The sequence below is a fragment of the Moschus berezovskii genome, chromosome 16 (genome assembly GCF_049115385.1).
Source record: "Moschus berezovskii isolate FMDL1 chromosome 16, NW_MosBer_1.0, whole genome shotgun sequence".
NCBI classification, from domain to species: domain Eukaryota; kingdom Metazoa; phylum Chordata; class Mammalia; order Artiodactyla; family Moschidae; genus Moschus; species Moschus berezovskii.
Window position 1 is genome coordinate 53,455,617 of NC_142475.1, and position 16,856 is coordinate 53,472,472.

The 16,856-nt window shown below is 54.8% G+C and overlaps 1 protein-coding gene across 6 annotated transcripts in view; it reads right to left on the reverse strand.

Annotated features, from left to right (window-relative positions):
* DENND3 (DENN domain containing 3) overlaps positions 1 to 16,856 on the reverse strand; it is a 50,330-nt gene that overhangs the window by 18,293 nt on the left and 15,181 nt on the right. For 5 of the 6 annotated variants that reach the window (XM_055431733.2, XM_055431736.2, XM_055431732.2 and 2 more), the window contains 10 exons: positions 15,885 to 16,004; positions 15,432 to 15,650; positions 12,483 to 12,598; positions 9,468 to 9,623; positions 7,610 to 7,706; positions 6,724 to 6,827; positions 5,988 to 6,187; positions 3,776 to 4,297; positions 1,872 to 2,131; positions 1,582 to 1,752 (listed from right to left, as the gene is read on the reverse strand). In XM_055431733.2, coding sequence (XP_055287708.2) covers positions 1,582 to 1,752; positions 1,872 to 2,131; positions 3,776 to 4,297; positions 5,988 to 6,187; positions 6,724 to 6,827; positions 7,610 to 7,706; positions 9,468 to 9,623; positions 12,483 to 12,598; positions 15,432 to 15,650; positions 15,885 to 16,004 — 1,965 coding nt within the window. Of the gene's footprint in view, positions 1 to 1,581; positions 1,753 to 1,871; positions 2,132 to 3,775; positions 4,298 to 5,987; positions 6,188 to 6,723; positions 6,828 to 7,609; positions 7,707 to 9,467; positions 9,624 to 12,482; positions 12,599 to 15,431; positions 15,651 to 15,884; positions 16,056 to 16,856 lie in introns of all 6 variants that reach the window. The other variant, XM_055431737.2, reaches the window with a different exon arrangement.

The following is a 16,856-nucleotide window of genomic DNA, read 5'->3' on the forward strand; positions in this document are numbered from 1 at the left end:
GATCCAACCAGTCCATCCTAAAGGAAATCAGTCATGAATATTCATTGGAAGGACTGGTGCTGAAGCTGAAGCTGCAATACTTTGGCCACCTGATGTGAAGAACTGACTCACTGGAAAAGAGTCTGATGCTAGGAAGGATTGGGGGTGGGAGGAGACGGGGACGACAGAGGATGAGATGGCTGGATGGCATCACTGACTCGATGGACATGAGTTTGAGTGAACTCCGGGAGTTGCTGATGGACAGGGAGGCCTGGCGTGCTGTGATTCAAGGGGTCGCAAAGAGTCGGACGCAACTGAGCGACTGAACTGAACTGAACTGATACCAGGTGTCACTAAACTCCTATAAAGGGCCAGGCAGTAAACACTTCAGGGTCTGTAGGGCATACAGTGTCTGTCACAGTGACCAGCTCCACCGTGTATGGCAAAGGCAGCGGCAGTCCCCGTGAAGGGCGGGCAGGATGGGAGCCCGTACGACTGTCCTTCGGCGCCTGCCGCCACCAGCTTTGATGTGCTTTGTCGCTGTTCAGTTGCTCAATCATGGCTGACTCTTCGCGACCCCGCTGGACTGCAGCCTGCCAGGCTCCTCCGTCCATGGGATTCTCCAGGCAAGAACACTGCAGTAGTTACCACTTCTTTCTCCAGGGGATCTTCCCAGCCCAGGGATCGAACCCGCATCTCCTGAATTGGCAGGCAGAGTTTTTACCATGGAGCCACCTGGGTTGTGCTAAATAACCAAGTGGACGTAAAATCAGAGTCCAAAAGTCACAGAACATTGGAATCTTAGGACCTAGTCCTCCCTTTCTTATTTTAAACAGAAACCTCCTTCCATTTCCTTGACCCCAGGCTCCTCCAGGGATGGAACGTCTGTCACAGAGGGCAGCTCTTCCACCACTGCACGTGCGTTCCTCCTGAAGTTTGCCGCTGGGTGGCCACCGCCCCCACCTGCGTCTCCCTGATGACCAGTGAGCTGCAGCTCCCGAGACCCTGACAAGCTGCTCCCTGTGTGAGTTCCCAACCTGGACCCTTCGCTCACTCTGTCGTGGGTTTCCTGTCTCATCTCGCCATTCGGACAAGACAGACACCACCCCAGTGTGTCCTCATGTCTTACCTCCATCCAGGGTGCCCTTCATGACTAGGAAGTCTTAACTTGCTGTAATCAAAGCCATCAGTCTGGCCCAAAGTAAGTGAAGCTACAAAATTCCCTAGGATTTTAAACGCAGCCCTATGGAAGGAACCTAATACACCCCCGACCAGAACCCCAATCCCGTGAAGGGAAAGAGTTGAGAGTTGAGCTCACATCTGCCAGAGTCCAGCCCTGATGCTCCCCTCCCCGGGCGTCACCTGGAGCAGAGGAGGCGGAATGCAGAGGCCAAGCCCAGGTCCACGCGTACCGCCCTGTGGGCTGGCCTCTGTGTTTGACCCCAAGGCCTCCCCCAGCACCCCAGGGCCTTGCACCGAGTCACATGGACCACAGCATCCTCAGTGCCTTCTGACGAGATGCTGCGCCCAGGCCCAGGCCCGAGTCGCCCAGGCTTCATGCTCAGCATCACTAAGAGACCGGAGCCCCGGGTGAGAACAGACCTTGTGGTCATCGGCCAGCTTCCTCCCAGCCCACATCTCCTTCACCATCAGGTGCCAGAGGTCACATTCCGTTTTCAGGTTGGCTTCAAAGACTTCTTTCTTGGACGCCATTTTGATTTTTAACATGGGAATTCTCAGGAGCAGAAAAGTGGCCATGGTGCTTCTGACATCCTGCAGAGGCAGAAAGAGAGGCGGGTAAGTGAAATGACGGCCTGGGCGGGGACCTAGGGGTTAACAGGAGCTGCGCATAGAGAAGGGCCCACAGCGGGCGGGCCCAGGCCTGTCCTCACCTCTATGTTCCTGAAGGTGGAGATCTCCACGTAGCCCGGCCGCCCCTCCGTGAGGAGGAACAGGCGCTTCTGGGTCATGGCGATCTTGCCCACCCCGCGATTCGTCTTGACGGAGCGCGACAGCTTGTACACACACTCGTTTTTGTCCAGCTGCTCCATCACCGACAAAGGCAGGCTGACCTCCTGTGCCTCTGCCTCTGCCTCCTTCCAGCAGTTGTAGAAATCTTTGAATGTTTCTGGGTCAATCTGTTTCTGGTGTCCTTAGTTTTATAAAGAAAAAAAGAGGTTCTTAAAGCCACGGACACCAGGACACTGCGCATTACCCACAGAAGGCAGCAGATGGCGCCAGCACCTAAGTCTACCTGGACGGGAACCACCTGGGAAAGAGTCCCCTTCTCACCCAGTTTCCCCAGGGAGGCACTTGATCTGGGCTGAGTCCATCTGTCCTCTCTAGCCCCTACCTAAGCAGGCAGTCTCAGTGCCTTTCAGGGCACCAGGTGGGGACCCTGGGACAAGGATAAACTCCTGTGTCACCTCTGGAACTGGTGAACAGCCATCCTGGGGCCAGCTGGAGAGTGTAGCTAACACTAACAGATCCTTGGACACCCCCACAGTGCTGGATCAAGCCTTGCCTGAAGGCTTGATCTTTATCTCTGTACTCTGGTTACGTGAACAAATACATCATTATTTGTAAGCATGATGATCTTAATTGATTCAGTAACCTTCCCAAATGTCCAATATTCAGCGTCTCTAGAGCGGGAGAGAGACCCAAGTCCAAAATCAGCTTCACTGCTGTTCAGCAGTGTGGCCACAGGCAAGATACGGAGCAAACCTGCTTCCCTATCTGTGACACGGAGCTGGGACCACCCCCAACTCCCACTCAGCTGCTGCGAAAAATGGTTCGTCTTAATCCTGATGCTACCCCGTGTCTGGTTCCTGTGGCTCCATTCCGCGTCATGGATCTGTCTGCCCTCCATCCTTAGCAGGCACCTCACACCCTGCACAGGGAGTGACCCCAGCAGGCCTGCTTCACTTCACGCCCAGGGTGAGGCTCCCCATGTTCATGAGGCCGACTCCTCCAAGGTCAGGCCCCTCCTCTGGTCACGCTCTAGCCTGCCAGCACAGTGACAACATGTGGTAACACGCCTCTGTACACACTGGTCTGCAGTGCTCAGACCAGAAAACTCCTACCCATCGTTCAAAACCCAGAGAGAGGGCCCATGGGCAGCCTTCCCGGACAAGGCGGTCATCCTGGCTGGACACCCCCTGAGCTGGCATGCTCTTTCCTCACGGCATCTAGTGACACTTCCTGTGCTCCACCCTCCACACAGGCCCAACCACCGTGGGACCCTGTCAAAGAGAGACTGGGACCTGGAAGGAAAAGCCCTGCTGGCTGCTGGGCAGGTGCCAGGCAGGTAGCCCCGCCGACACTGTGCTGCTCTGTGTGTCCGTGGGTCTGTACGCAGGAACCTTCCCATCCCAGCTGTGGGTCCCCATGTGGGAGGGAGGGGTCATCACACCGTGAGCAGGTCCCCCAGGACCGATGTCACCAAGCTTCCCCAGACCCTCTGCCTCTCTCGGCCAGCTACTGGGTTCGTCAGCAGGTAAAGCCCCCACCCATGAGGCTTTCTGGAAGGCAAAGGTGGCTCAGACAGTAAAGAATCCACCTGCAGTGCAGGAGACCCAGGTCTGATCCCTGGGTTGGGAAGATCCCCTGGAGGACAGCATGGCAACCCACTCAAGAATCTGGCCTGGAAAATCCCATAGACAGAGGGGCCTGGCGGGCTACAGTCCCCAGGGTCACAAAGAGTCAGACACGACTGAGTGACTCACACACACGGGAGGCTCTCCCTGGCTGGGCCAACCTGCATCCAGGGCACCCCCGGCTGCGGGCATCCTCCTACCTACAGTCAGTGCCTCGAACAGCCGGTGTATGACGCCGCTGTCCTTCACAATGCCCGACTCCTGCACTCTCTTCACGAAGTCGTCCAGCTGCATGTGCTTCCTGGGTAGCTCAAAGTTCTTGACGCGGTCGTCGGCCTTGGGGGCGTCCACGGGCCTGTCCATGACCTCGCTGATGAGCCGGCGCAGCTCAGGCATGCACTCGGCCTGCGTGCGCTCAGGTGTCGACAGGGACTCCACGGTCGTCTGGACGAGGTCAGCAGGGAAGACGCGCACGTCGGTCTTGTACAGGCTCTGGAAGTCCAGCAGGGAGCCCAGCAGCTGGCCCTGCATCAGCTGCACCAGCCCCCGCAGGTAGAAGTACCTGGCCAGCAGCACCGAGTTCTCGGGGGCCAGCGAGCCCATGGCCTTGCTCAGCTGGGCCACGCAGTCTGCGTAGAACGCCTGCACGCACTGGGCCACCAGCGGGAAGTGGATTTCTGGGATCTTGAAGGTGTATGTCGACTTGGGGGGCACGTCCAGAACTGGGGGTAAAGGGGAAGTGAGCAGTAAGCGCAGACCTTAGAGGCAGAGGTGCATTCCCGCCCCAACACTCTGCTGTTTCCCGGTCCTGGGTACAGTGTAGAGCAGGAACCAGGTACATCTTCCAGGAAGCTCCATGAACCCCGTGCTGAAGGGGGCCCCCAGCGGCCTCCCGTGGCACCCTGAGAGAACGGCATTATTTAATTTGCTAAAACTGCTGATGGCTAAACGGAAACACGTGATGCTGAGTCTTCACTGGAGGATTAAGCTAATAACCTAGGCTGAGACGTACCTGCCATTTCTTTTACCTCAGCAGCAGCTCTGTGCACGGGTATTGTTGCCACACTCATCTCACAGGTATGAGGGCTGAGGCTTCCACTGGTCCCCGGCACACAGCTGCTGCATGTCACACCTAACTAGCTGTGTGTCACACCAGTGCCTTCCACAACCTCACCCCCATGGCTCCCAGGCAGCGCCAGTGGAAAGGCCAGGCCGCAGGAAGTAGCTCACCCCAAGGAGGTGGATCTCAGTAACAAAGCCTGGAGGACAGCGGAAGAGCCTGGGGGAGCGGCAGAGGGAGAGGAACATCTTCCTACAGCAAGGGCAGGCCCAGTGCAGAGTGCAGAGCCCCACGGTGCTCTAATGAGAGGGCGTGCAGGCCCAGAGTGGCGGAGCGACCTGCCCAGGGTCACACAGCCACAGGCAGCTGCACAGGGGCCTCAGACCCACCAGCGGCCTCCAGAAGGTTGCTCCTTTGAACACACAGCCCCTCCCAGCCTCGAGGGCATGCTCCTCCCTCAGCCTCTGGCTCTCAGGCCAACGCACCTGAGACCCCGGCTGGTATCTGATGCCTCCACCCACAGCACTGTCTCCCCACCACTCCGTCCACTGAGGACGGGTGAAGACCCCTCCCTGGGGGCTGCAAGGAGAAGCCCCACGCACCCACAAGCAGCACCACACGTGACCGGCTTCGCTGCGGCTCACATGGGAAGGACACGCGGGCTCACACACGTCCAAATGGGCTTCACCAACAAGGGGAGCCTAAGCAGACGCTCTGCACGCGGGTGGAGAGGCAGCCGCTGCCTCCCACAGCACTCCCCTCCGCTGGCGTCCACCTCCCGAGACCACAGCACTGCTCTCCACCCCCACGGCACGGCCCTACCCGTCACCACCCCCGACCGTGTCACGACACTGAATACCTCAACTAACCCCCCACCAGTGTTACGCACTTCTATCGTCTGCCTTCCTCCCCGTCCATGGGGGCGGGGGCACTGGCTTCCTGTGTACCCCAACACCTAGGAAGGGCCCGGCAATCACTGGAGGCTTAACAGTCGCTGCACCTCATTAGAAAGTGACACACATAAACATCTGTCTCCTACGTACATATGCATATACACACATATACACACACGTATGACAGACGTGAAAATCGTGAACAGCTGTGGTCCTCAGCAGTTGGGAACCAGGTGATGGAAAATACAGACAAGAAATCATTTTCTATAATGAACATAGTTTGCAAAGTAAATATTCTAAAAATATTTCAAATAATCAAACTACTAGAACCACCCCCCACCCCCCCAAAAAAAAAAGCCCATTCCCTTCTCCTGAAATGAGCTCTGACTTCTTTCAGCAACTGGCGGCGTTAGAGTCACAAGACTGGGAAAAGCCACGGAAGGGGCGTGGCTGTCCCACCTGCGCGGCTGCTCCCACACTCCGCGGTCTGTATCTTCCGAAGCGACGAGTTCCGGGGCGGCAGCTCGGGCACCGCAATGTCATGCAGGTTGGGCATGCTGACCACCATGCGCCGGTGGGCTGCGTGTGGGGCCAAGGACTTCCGGCTGGCCATCTTCTCGATCGTGGGTCTCCTCGGACTCAGGAGCATCCCGTTTATCCTGGGTGGAAAATCCCAACATCATACACATACGATAATGATCCAAGAACTGGCTCAACTGGGCATTTTCCCAAGTGTGGTGACCAGTGTCCAGTATCCCCGTGCCAAGGGAGAAATGGCGGGAGCTTGCCTGGCTCTCCCACGTGCAGTGAAGGCTGAGTGCAGGCCATACCCCTCAGGAGAGGTCACGACACACAGGATAAACGAGGGCATTGCTGACGGTGACGCATGTTTGAGGAGTTCAGGAAAAGCAACACAGAGGAGGCAGGAAACGGCGAAGATGTAGGGAGAGCAAGAGAAGGAAGATGGGGAGAGAGCAGCACAGACACAGACCCAGAGCGGCACTGCAGGCACCTCAGTGCCTCCCCCTCCGAAACAGAGCTGCATGGGAGGAGCCAGGCCTGCTAGCCAGCTCATGCTCGTCTAAATGTGTGACTCCTCCGATTTGACTGATCATTCACCCATCCAGAGGTAACTGCTGCTTGAGTGTCGGGACCCCCAGAAAGCGGCACATCCTCCAGAACCCAACATGCACACCTGTCCTCCTCGGACTGCGTGTGGAGGTCCATCTGGGCAAAGGCATCCATCCTTCTGCTGAGCCGGGCCTTGAGGAAGGCGTGAAACATGTATGTATCCAGGACCTGGAAGAGACGCCAAGGGGCGGTCACTGCACCTGCTCCACTGTCCTTCTGAGCCGCCAGGGCCCCTGCAGCCGCTGCACGAGTGGCCCTTCCCTGACCGACCAAGGCCTCTCGCCAGCACCTCTAGACCGAAGTTCCCAACACAGGCAGCTTTCTTAGTTCATCAGAATCTAAACTAAGATCCTCCTCAATCCCTCACCAGCCAACCTCAAAGAATCAGATGCTGTTTACATTTGAAAAATCACAAAAAATTCGAAAGCCCAAACTACCCTGCCCCCCAGGACAACAGCAGCTGAGTCATCAATTCAGGGATCTCCTGGGGACGGCGGCCTCCCCCACACACCCACCTCACAGCCAGCCCACCCATCCACAGATTCTTGCAGAACACCCTCCCAGTCAGCTCCCAGGGAGAGTGGACGTGGCTCAGCCCAGGGAAGGAGGCGGTGATGGGAAGGGCATGGGATTGTGCGGGCTGATAGGATGCGTCCAGATCCAGGCTGAGGAAGGGGCTGCCAGGCACGGGCCTTGGTCACAACTCGGCACACTCTGCACTTAAGATGGGTGCACTGAGTTACATGTGTATCACTCCAAAAAGCCAATTAAGAAAATAAGAGCTGGGCAAAGGATCAGCAGGACCCATGCTCAAACAAACTTCTAGAAGCAAAAGCACAGAATAAAGTATTAACAGATGCTGGAAACCCTGGATGTGAAAAGTATTTTAAGCACAGAAAAGCACAAAGGATGGAATATACACATGCACACAAACCCCATACGCCTCTCACCTGTTTATAAAACTGCTGGTCCCCTAGAGCTCTTGTTTTCAGAAACTCTTCACTATTGAACACTCTGTGTTCATAATTCAAGTGATTCTTCACTTCCCTGGTGAAGAAAGACAGTCTAAGTGTTGACATGTTTTTAAACACATGAAAAACATATTGCTGTTAGCAGAAAAATGATGCCAAGAAATACACAGCTTGAAAAGCCCTGTCTGCACAAGGATTATTCTGAGCCCCGAGGGTCTGGGTGTCACCTGTGGCCAGGCTGTCCTGTCACTTCAATATAGCTTTCCTCCAACTGGAATGAAGCTCTGGGAGGCAGGCAGGGGGGAAGGGGGTCTGTCTTGAGCCCCTTAGCTCCTTATTCAAGTGAAGAAGATGCGATTATCCATAACTGTTCATACTAATAAGACTGAGTTCAGGGTGGTGACAGAGGAAGGGCAAACAGACCCTGGGTATTAGCGCAGCTCGGCTGCCAGCTGGCCCCCTGCCGGCCACCTCCAAATCTGCATTCCGTGAGGACTTGGCCACACGACGCCCCAGATCTCATGTGATAGCTACCAACAGAATCAATAACCGTACAGGACATATTCAGGACGTAGTGTATTCAGTGCTTTCCTTCTCCTGTGAGAAGAGACATGACTTCATCTAGGGGAAATCAACTTTGAGAATCATACTGTCTGCTTTTTAATGAACTAAACTCATCAAGCTTGCATGCTCATGCTCAACTGTGTCCAACTCTTTGTGACCCCATGAACTGAAGCCCACCAGGCTCCTCTGTCCATGGGGATTCTCCAGTCAAGAAAACTGGAGTGGGTTGCTGTTTCCTACTCCAGGGGATCTTCCCAATCCAGGGATTGAACCCTTATATGTGTCTCTTATGTCTCCTGCATTGGCAGGCAGGTTCCTTACCACTAGCGCCACCTGGGAAATCATTCATAAAAGATTTCATATTAAAAGAACAGAAGGAAAACAACATTTCTACGACCACACAAATTACAGTGCCTTAACCAGAAAGCTAATGCAACCCATCTATAATGTAACATCCCATTTTTCCCTAGTAGATTATTTGCTTTATGTAAGGAAAGATGGCTAGAAAATACAACCATTAAAATGTTGAGTCACACAGTGTCGTCAAGTCGGCCAGCTCTGGTCTAAACCCTTCCCAGGCTGGGTCCGTCCAGATCAGAAGAGGACCTGGAGTTGCCACCTTCCCTGCCACACACGACCCGAGGGTGGGAGGAGAAGCAGCGGGGTGAGGCAGGGGAGAAAGAGGCTGCAAGACAAAGCGGAGAAGAGAGAGTTGGAAGGAAAAAGGCTTGAAGGCTTTCCCACCGATAACTTCGCCACAAAGTTAACATGAATGTCGGCATGGACCTATCGGACATCCCGCAAAGGGCTGCACGTTTAGGCCAGAACCACCACTGGGCCCTGCACTACATCCCAGTGTAGCAAACACACTGTGCTGTCCACCTGACCTACTGGGCTCAAGAGCTGGCTCCCAACAACACACAGCAGACTCCGATGCTGAAGGTGACGACGACGGGGAGAAAGAAGGAAAGCTCTAACGGGGGCCAGTCCTGGGTGCTAACCAGCCTGGGCTCTCCTTCAGACGGGCTGCAATCCTGAAACCATCCATCTGTCCATCGACCAGGGGCTGACCACCCACGTTGGTCCTTTGCAGGAGAGAGCAGGGGGTGGGGAGGCCCCGGCAGGGCTGACACACTCCCAGGGATCCTCCTGGGGGCAGCGGCCTCTCCCACATCAGTCCTGGATTTCAGTCCCTGAGCTCTGGGGCCATGGCCGGCGTGGAACTGGGAGCAGGCTGGGGACCGGGTGATGACCCTGGAGGGGCTTTAGATACCTGAAGATGCTGACGAGCAGCTGCAGGGTCAGCTGCTGGATCTGGCCGTTGAGCCGCTGCTGCCAGGCCCGCCTGGAGGCCCGGCCCTCGTTCATGTCTGTGCTGGTGCAGAGGTGAGCCAGGTCCAGCTCGTGGTGCAGCTGAAGGCTCTGGACTCTGGAAAGGAACAGAGGGATAGTGACCACAGCTCAGGCCACAGCACGTAACAACTGCTCACGGGCAGGAGAGAGAATCCTCCAGGGAAAGCTAAAGTGACCTTCTTAGGATGCTCAGAACACCTATCAATACCGGGGCAGTGGGTGGAGAGGGGATGTCATTAAAAACACATTCCGGTTGGGAGTCTGTTCATGTCCCAACACAAACAGCTCACTAGTGCGGAGCCCACAAAGGCCTTGTCTTTGGACCACAGGTGTTTTTGTCCAAGCTGAGTCGTCCCGTCCCCCTTTTCAACACCTGCTCTTCCACAACGGCCAAAGGGTTCCCAGTGGGCCTGGGCAGGAAGGCCCTGCCCCAGCAGGTGTGGTTGCTCGAGGCATGGCCACTCATTCAGGGGGGTTCTCGGGGATGGGGGCTCCCAGAGGTCTTCATCACACAGGACCCCCGCCTCCCCAGCACCAGCCATGGCGGCACTTTTAGATGCGACTTTGGACACCAAGGAGAGAGTCGGAGGCTTTAAATATGCAAATAAACCCACATGACACATGTCCAGAGATCAGGCGGGGCAGAGGGACACGGCAAACACACACTCTGCTCAAGGCAAGTGAGACAGCATGGCACAGGGTGGCCAGGTGCAGGGGCGTCTTCCCACCAAATACGGTGGGTGGGTGCTCATGCACCTGGTCCCCAAGAGGAGGCCCGTGGCCATGGCTTGGATGACGGTCCCAGGGCCCTTCACAGACATGCCACCAACCACGCACAGGTTAGTTCATGTTTCTAAACAGCCCCTCATGGTGAGCCTGAGATGCCACATCCCACCTCTGGGGGTCTGATCAAGCAAGAACCTGGGAATGTTCTAGAATTCTCGCAGTAACACGTGGGCAGAGGCAAGATCTCATCTTATTGGATATGCTCCACCCAAGCAAACACTTGAGAAGCTTCACCAAACGCTGGCCAAGATCAGTCCTCAAAAATCAGGGAATGTGGACTTTGCTTATCAGAAAGTGCCCAGACGGTGAGGAATGTGGGTTTTGCCTTCTGAGTTCACACAGGGACACACTCCACCAGGTCACCTGGCTGGGCCCCGTGAGCACGACCCACCAGCCACGCAGGCCTCCACACCTGCAGCCCAGGCTCTGGGTGCTGTAAGATTGTTTATGATGCAAGCACCATTAATAAAGGTGGCACTCCCATTAACTCTGTAGAAACCATCCAGGGAGAGGGAATAATCAATACCAAAATGTGACAGGCTGAACTGTTGGTTCCCCCAAATTCCCATGTCGGAGTCCTGACCCCTAGTACCTCACAGTGTGACTATGTTTGGAGTTGGGGCCTTCAAAGAGGCAATTAAGTTAAAATGAGGTCATGAGACTGGACCTACTCCAATATGATGGGTGTCCTTATAAGAGGAGATTAGAACATGACACCCATGGGGGCACGACCACGTGAAGACACACAGGGAGGAGCCAGCCCTACTGGCATCTTGACCTTGAACTTCCAGCCTCCAGGACTGGGAGGCAGTAGATGTCTGTTGCTTAGGAGGTGTTTGTTACAGCAGCCCCCGCTGACTGATACACAGTTAAGAGGCACAGATGAGAACAGCCAAGTTAGGGAGCCAACAGAGGACCACCCGCGCCTTCCCCTGCTCTCAGGCCTTGGCTCGGCCTGTGTCTGACCTCCCAGCAGCAGACAAGATAAAGGGGGAAGGTGAGCACAGATAGAGGACGGCCAGTAGCAGCTGCTACGCTCACCCCCGCTCCTCGCCCTGCAAGCATTGCCCCACGAGGTCCACACTGCGCCTGCCTGCGGTCCACACCCAGGCTGGAAGACTAAAAGCAGGATCTCTCCCACCACCACCTTATTAGGTTCCAAAGAGGGGAACGTCCCTCTGCAGGACCCCCCGAGGGGGCCCGGCTCTGCCCTTGCTGCCCCGGATGCACCTTCGTCCTGGCGTAAGTAGTGACCACACCTCCTCTTATTCACCCCCGAAGACGCTCGTGGGGCCGCCCCTCGCTGCCATGCCTCTCCCACCACGACAGAGGCCGTGGGACCTGCAGAGCCTCACCAGTTATCACCTGCCCTCTCTGGGAAAAGTGTGTCAGGCCTGAGCTCAGCCAGTGAAGTGAGTCATAGAGATGGCCACGACAGTTATGGAAAAATAAGAGCGCTAAGAGAGAGGTCTGTGGCGGGGAGGGGCAGGGGCGAAAGGGGAAGACAGCTGCCCGCCCAGGGAAGGGCGGGGGTCACAGCCGTCGGGCCAGCTGACAGTGCCCGGGCAGGGGCCACGCTGTCCTGCTCATTATGCACATACTCTGCCCAGTGCACTGGACACATGTCTGGTGAGTGAGTGGACGAAGGAAGGAGAAAGGACTTCAGAGGTCACGAGACCAGAAGGGGGGTGGGCGGTGTCCTGGGGGTGTGACCGTCATGGTCCGGGGGCCACTTAGTATTTAGACAGGATCAGAATGAAGACAACTAACTTTTATATTTAAGCATTCACAAATAATTCCCAAACTATTAAATACATTTTTTTAAAAAAGTAAAAGTGTTAGTCGCTCAGTCGTGTCTGACTCTCTATAACCCCTTGGATTGTAGCCCACCAGGTTCCTCTGTCTATGGAAGTCTCCAGGCGAGAATACTGGAGTAGGAAGTCATTCCCTTCTCCAGGGGATCTTTCCGACCCAGGGATGGAACCCAGGTCTCAAGCATTGCAGGCAGATTCTTTACTGTCTGAGACACCAGGGAAGCCCCATTAAATCCATAAACCATCTGTTAATATAAGATTGGAAAAGATACTCAGATGTGGCAAACACAAAACTGAGCAAGACTTTCCCAAAGGCACACGCTCTCCCTGCTTACCTCTGAATAAATGTCTGTGCGGCCAGGAGAGGGATGTCAGGAACATCAACCTCCTCGTCGTTAGAGTAGGTGATGTTCCCATTGTCGATGTTTATCAGAATTAAACCATCGGCTTCCTATAAAATAAGTTTGTAAAGATCAAAGTAAGAATCTGAATTTGTAAACATCTTTGAAAACACCAAGATACATTTTGCATTCACTAAGATCAAGTCATCATTAATTAAATTATTGTATATTTAATATGCACACAAAGCCTTATATTATCTGCTCCAAAATGTAATGCATACCATGAGTCAGGTTAATAAGCTAAGATGATTAAACATGCCTTGAGTCAAGATTCCAACACATGCGGTCGGGCCTCCCCCACCCTGGTACAAACACTCCGTGGACCACTTCAGGGAGCCTGGAGAGGACATTCCAGAGCTCCAGCCAGAGCACCCCGACATTCAACACTCAGAGTGCCCGCTGGGCCGCCCGGTCAGCTCCCCACCCCCAAGGACCAGAGCACAGATGGGCCCTGGGCTCAGGGAGCCAACACACTCAAGCGTTCTTGAGACGTGTGTATGGCTTACTTGTGAAGTCTTATCTGTGATGGAACACACAAATACTGAGTCACACTCCTAAACTGTGCACTTCAACTGTCCCGGGAACACAACACCAAACTCTCGCTGGCTTTCCTGCCAGGCCGGCCTCTCAGTGCGTGTTCCGTGTCACATGGAGTATGCACAAACACACGCCCCAGAGCAGAAAACTACGCTGGAGGGGACAGGCATCCTCAGCGCATGAACGCCCAGCTTTTACAAGGACCCCGTCCACGTGCCCAGCACCATCAAGAAAACAACAAACCCCAAATGCGTTCAGCCAAGATCCGCTGCCTTGCCCTGATGCCTCCCAGAGCAGGCAGCCTCTAGGAGGACTTCCTTCAAGACTGCGGACTGGAGTCAAGTGCCTGTGCCTGCAAGTGTCCTTCCTGAAGGGACCAAACGAAGGTGGTTTTTCCCCTGACGACTAAAAAAAGAAACCCAGTTTTAACTCCAGAGCATGCCTATTTTTTCCTCACTTAAAAGAGTGACGTTTCTCCGTTCCTTCCGGGAGGTCTGAATGGCCTTTTCCCAAGGCGTGTTTGTCCCCGGTGAGTGAGTCACCAAGTCTGCCAGGAACAGACATGCCAGCCCCGCCCCCAGGAGGGGCACCGCGCCCAGCCAGGCTGTGCTGCAAACGCCAGAAAAACCCGGACGACCTCCGAGGACACAGTGGGCCGCGCGGCAACCTGCCACTCCTCTCGGGTTCTGCGCACACTGAGAAATTTTTGAAATAGCAAATACAACACTGTAAATCAACTACATGTTAATTAAAATGAAAATGAAAAAGTTACATGAGAACCCACCTGGACCAACAACCAATAAGCACAAGAAAAAGACCTCCACAATGCAAGTCATCCAAACCGGCCAGCAGGAGGACTGAAAGCAGAAAGACCGGTGACACGCGCCGGGAGGAGGCAGGAACCCGGAGCCCTCCCTGTGCTGGAGGGACGGTGAGCCAGGTAGCTGCGGAGGGCAACAGCCTGGACATCTCTCCAATGGCTAAACACAGCGCTAGCACTGGGCCCGGCAATTCCTCCCTCAGGTGTGTACCAAGGTGTGTACTGAGGTAAGTACACGAACGCACGTCCACACAAAGACCTGTGCCTGAGTGTGCACAGCTGCACCGCTCACAGCTGTCAAAGCACAGAAACAACTGCCAACACCCTCAGCCCATGAGCGGGTAAACAACCGTGGTCTCCTCATTCAGGGCAACCCTAGGGCAACAAAATAAAGTGCCGCGACACGGATGAGCCTCGAAAACACACCGCTAAGTGAGAGGAGCCAGTTACGACAGATGGCGCACGGGGCGATTCCACCTATGGAAACCTCACGGGCACAGAGCAGGCAGCGGTGGCCAGGGTCTGGGGGCGTGGGGGTGGTGGGGTGACTGCTAACACAGGCAGGGTTTCTCTGTGGGCTGACCAAAAGGTCTAAAATTAGTCACCACAGCTCCACCAAGTTACTAAACGCCACTGAGTTGTACATTTTAGTCCAGGAAACTCTGCGGTATGTAAATAGTATCTGAAAAAAAAGTTGTTTTAAAAAAACCCTATCTGCTCTTACAGCTGGCGATGTCCACGGCCTGAGCTCCCCTTCGAAATGCACCCTGTCGGCACAGCAGCAAAAACAGATGCCCTTATGAAGCACCTACTCTGTGCCCCAACACTGCCTGATGCTGCGGCCAGCAGCATCCCGTCAGGACCCAGGTCTGCCCCCGAGCGACTAAATGGCCACTGGATTCGGCAAGGCCCACAGACCCCTCGGACACCAAGCATGCACCTGCATTCATCTAGGAAGTAGCTTCACAGCACTAATGAACAGCAGAGGCTTAATCAATAAAAGTGAAAATGGAAAATATAGAACAGTATCATAGTGGCTCCCGTCCACCAAGCCCAGTCCCCTGCCAGGAGGGACAGGGGACATTCCTGACCCAGAACCCTGCCAGGAGGAATGGGGGATATTCCTGAGCCAGAACCCTGCCAGGAGGAATGGGGGACATTCCTGACCCAGAACCCTGGCCAGGAGGCCGCAGCCGTGCCCACTTCACAGATGAGAAGACTGAGGCTTAGCAAAGGCCAGTAAGCCACTCAGGGTCACAGAACTAGTACGCAGCAGAGGCGACAATCGAAATCAGTTCCCTCGACTCCGATGCCTGCCCTCGCCTCCCTGAAAACCTGAGAAGTGGTGTCAGGTGTGACGCTCGGAGCGCGGGCCCTGAGCACACCCCGAGGACAAGGAGGGTACGCTGGTGCCCTGTGTTGGAGCAGCCCCAGGCCTCTGCACCCGCCCTCACCACCAGCAGCTCCCCATGCGTCCTCCTAAAGCCGCGTGACTCCGCGCCCTGAATCCAGCAGCGGGTGCTCACCTTGCTGACCTCCTCAAAGTGGTCGAGGTGGCAGCCCATGAGGAAGGAGGTGGGCGCCATGAGGAAGTCCAGCATCTGCCCGGACAGGATGGGCACGAAGGTGTGCTGCCACTGCAAGGGGTGCAGGTAGGCCATGAAGCACTCGGCCACGAGCGTCAGCAGCGCCCAGCTAGACGAGAAGAAGACGATGCGCTGCTCCGTCAGGAGGCAGGTGAGGATCTGTGGGGCAGGCAGGGGACAGCACAAGCCTGAAGGTGCCGCCCAAGGAGGCCAGACGTGGGGCAGCTCCCACTCCTGGCTCCCCCGACCCGTTTGCCAGAACCCAGACCACCCTGACTCCAGCAGTGTGCTCTGCAGTGAAAGTTGGTTTTAAGCAAAAAAGGAAGAATCTCTCTTTGATGTTCCGTTAAGTCAGTTCGCATGAGATGCTCACAGGTGTGGAGGGACGCATACCTGTAGCACCTTCTCAGGTCTGAAGCACAGCAAGGGCAGGTGAAGGTCCAGGTCGATGAGGGGGCTTTCGGGGTCTGCTCTCGAGGGAAACACGATCTGTAGTGGTTTCATGTTAAATATCTGCAACAACCAATTTCCATCATTGGCTCAGGAAGCTGCTTCCAGCAGAGGCTGAAAGGCATTGAAAGTCACCATTTGGGCTCAGAAAGCATCTGAGTTAGAAGACACTTTCGAAGACTCATGTTGTCACCTTCAATGTCACAGAAATAAAACCATCTAGAGATAAACAGAACTCCCAGGAACGTTTCATGACAAATTGAGGACCTAATGTCTTTTGGGAATACCAGATGGGAATACCAGACCACCTGACCTGCCTCCTGAGAAATCTGTATGCAGGTCAAGAAGCAACAGTTACAACTGGACATGGAACAACAGACTAGTTCCAAATAGGAAAGGAGTATGTCAAGGTTGTATATTGTCACCCTGCTTATTTAACTTATATGCAGAGTACATCTTGAGAAATGCTGGACTGGAAGAAGCATAAGCTGGAATCAAGATTTCTGGGAGAAATATCAATAACCTCAGATATGCAGATGACACCACCCTTATGACAGAAAGTGAAGAACTAAAGTGTTGGGACCAGCCCAACAACAAACCAACTTGAGGGAGTGGTGCCGCAGAAGAATAAGGAAAAATAAGACTCAGAAATAAGGTGGGGATCAGGGGACTGACGTCACTCGCAGGCAAAAGCCCAGATCCTAATCCTTGCCTGCTTTTTATGGCTAACATCTACTTCCGTGTAGGTGCTCTAGCGATATCTGCTTTCCACAATCTCAGATTGGGGATAAAGACATCCAATGCACAGTCCTCAATGTCAAACCTTCAGGCCTTTCATGACTCTGTTTAGCCCTTCAGCTAGTGACGACCCTTCTCAGCAAACCCCTCAAGGCTCTGGTCAGGAGAGGAGTCACT